Genomic DNA, 1,433 nt, shown 5'->3' with positions numbered 1-1,433 from the left:
GCGGCGCCGGGGCCGGCTCCGGGGCCACCTTCACTTGGCCGAGCAGCACTGCGCTCGCGGGGCCCTGCTGGCTGTGGTTCACCTGCTGCTCCAGTGTCTTCGTCGGTGCCGAGAGGGACTGCAGGATCTGGAAGCAGAGATCAGGCAAGGGCACGTCAACAGCTGCTGCCCTCACCTCACAGGCCCCTCAGAGAGCGGAGCACACACCCGACATGCCATGGGCTAACCCTCACCAGCAGGAGGCTTCGAGCCCACTCGCCTCTCTCCCGGCACACACACTGCCAGCTCAGTGAAGTGGACACGCTCGTGCTTGAGACCTCTTCACCAAAACGCGGAACGCAGGAAGTAAAATGGAAGAGGCTACAGAACAGACGTGGGCAGATACACTCCCTAGAGTGGCTGACTCGCTCCAGAGCAGAAGGACTGAGGCTGCTGGCCGGGGGCTGTTCTTTCCCGCTGACCCCACAGTCCTGCTGCGAGCACGATACCCCGCCACCCCCCACCTCCCCCAGACCACACAGCCTGACCAAGCCTCCCTCCCACAGCTGCCGTTTCCCAACAAACAAAGGGTCCAGAGGACACCAAGACCCCACCTGCACGAAGGCACGGGACGCTGGAGCCCTGGACGGCAGCCGCCAGCCCGCCTTGTCCGCGGCCACCCTGCTCCGCCACACACACGAGGGACAGGAGAGGCCAAGCCCCAGGTGTGTGCATGCGGGCAGCCCTCCCCAGCTCACAGGCCCGTGCACACACACTGGACAGAAGGCCTCAGGCTGGAGCCCCCGCCGGCCACAGCGTCCCCCGGGCTCACCCCCTCCTCGGGACAGGCGTCGGCCAAGCACCCGACAAGCACCCCACGAGCTTCAGGAACCAGGGACATCACCTCGCAGAACGTCACATCCCATGTTACTTTACTACCTGCTCAGCGCCGGACGTGACAAAAGAAACCTGTCTTACGATGAAGTTTCCCTACATGCTCATAAGAAATTGGAAGCCAACGTGCTATGGTCAAGGAAAACAGTAACAAACAGATTTTACTAAAAGGCAATGCCAAAGAATGTTCAAACTACCACACACTTGCACGCATCTCACACGCTAGCAAAATAGTGCTCAAAATTCTCCAAGCCAGGCTTCAACAGTGCATGAACTGAGAACTTCCAGATGTTAAAGCTGAAGGCAGAAGAACCAGACATCAAACTGCCAACATCCGCTGGATCATAGAAAAAGCAAGAGAATTCCAGAAAAACATCTACTTCTGCTTTGTAGACTAGGCCAAAACCTCTGACTGTGTGATCACAACAAATTGGAAAATTCTTAAAGAGATGGGAATACCAGACCACCTGACCTGCCTCCTGAGAAACCTACATGCAGGTCAGGAAGCAACAGTTAGAACTGGACATGGAAGAACAGACTGGTTCCAAATAGGAAAAGGA

At 57.3% G+C, this 1,433-nt stretch overlaps 1 protein-coding gene across 1 annotated transcript in view; it reads right to left on the bottom strand.

Annotated features, from left to right (window-relative positions):
• PAXIP1 (PAX interacting (with transcription-activation domain) protein 1) overlaps positions 1-1,433 on the bottom strand; it is a 50,966-nt gene that overhangs the window by 19,308 nt on the left and 30,225 nt on the right. Inside the window, exon 10 of the mRNA XM_010829359.1 lies at positions 29-127. Within this exon, the coding sequence (XP_010827661.1) occupies positions 29-127 (99 nt within the window). The remainder of the gene's footprint in view (positions 1-28; positions 128-1,433) is intronic.

The sequence above is a fragment of the Bison bison genome, unplaced genomic scaffold (assembly GCF_000754665.1).
Source record: "Bison bison bison isolate TAMUID 2011002044 unplaced genomic scaffold, Bison_UMD1.0 scf7180017864503, whole genome shotgun sequence".
NCBI lineage: Eukaryota > Metazoa > Chordata > Mammalia > Artiodactyla > Bovidae > Bison > Bison bison.
Note: the sequence above shows the minus strand (reverse complement) of the source record. Positions and strands in the feature narration are given on the sequence as shown.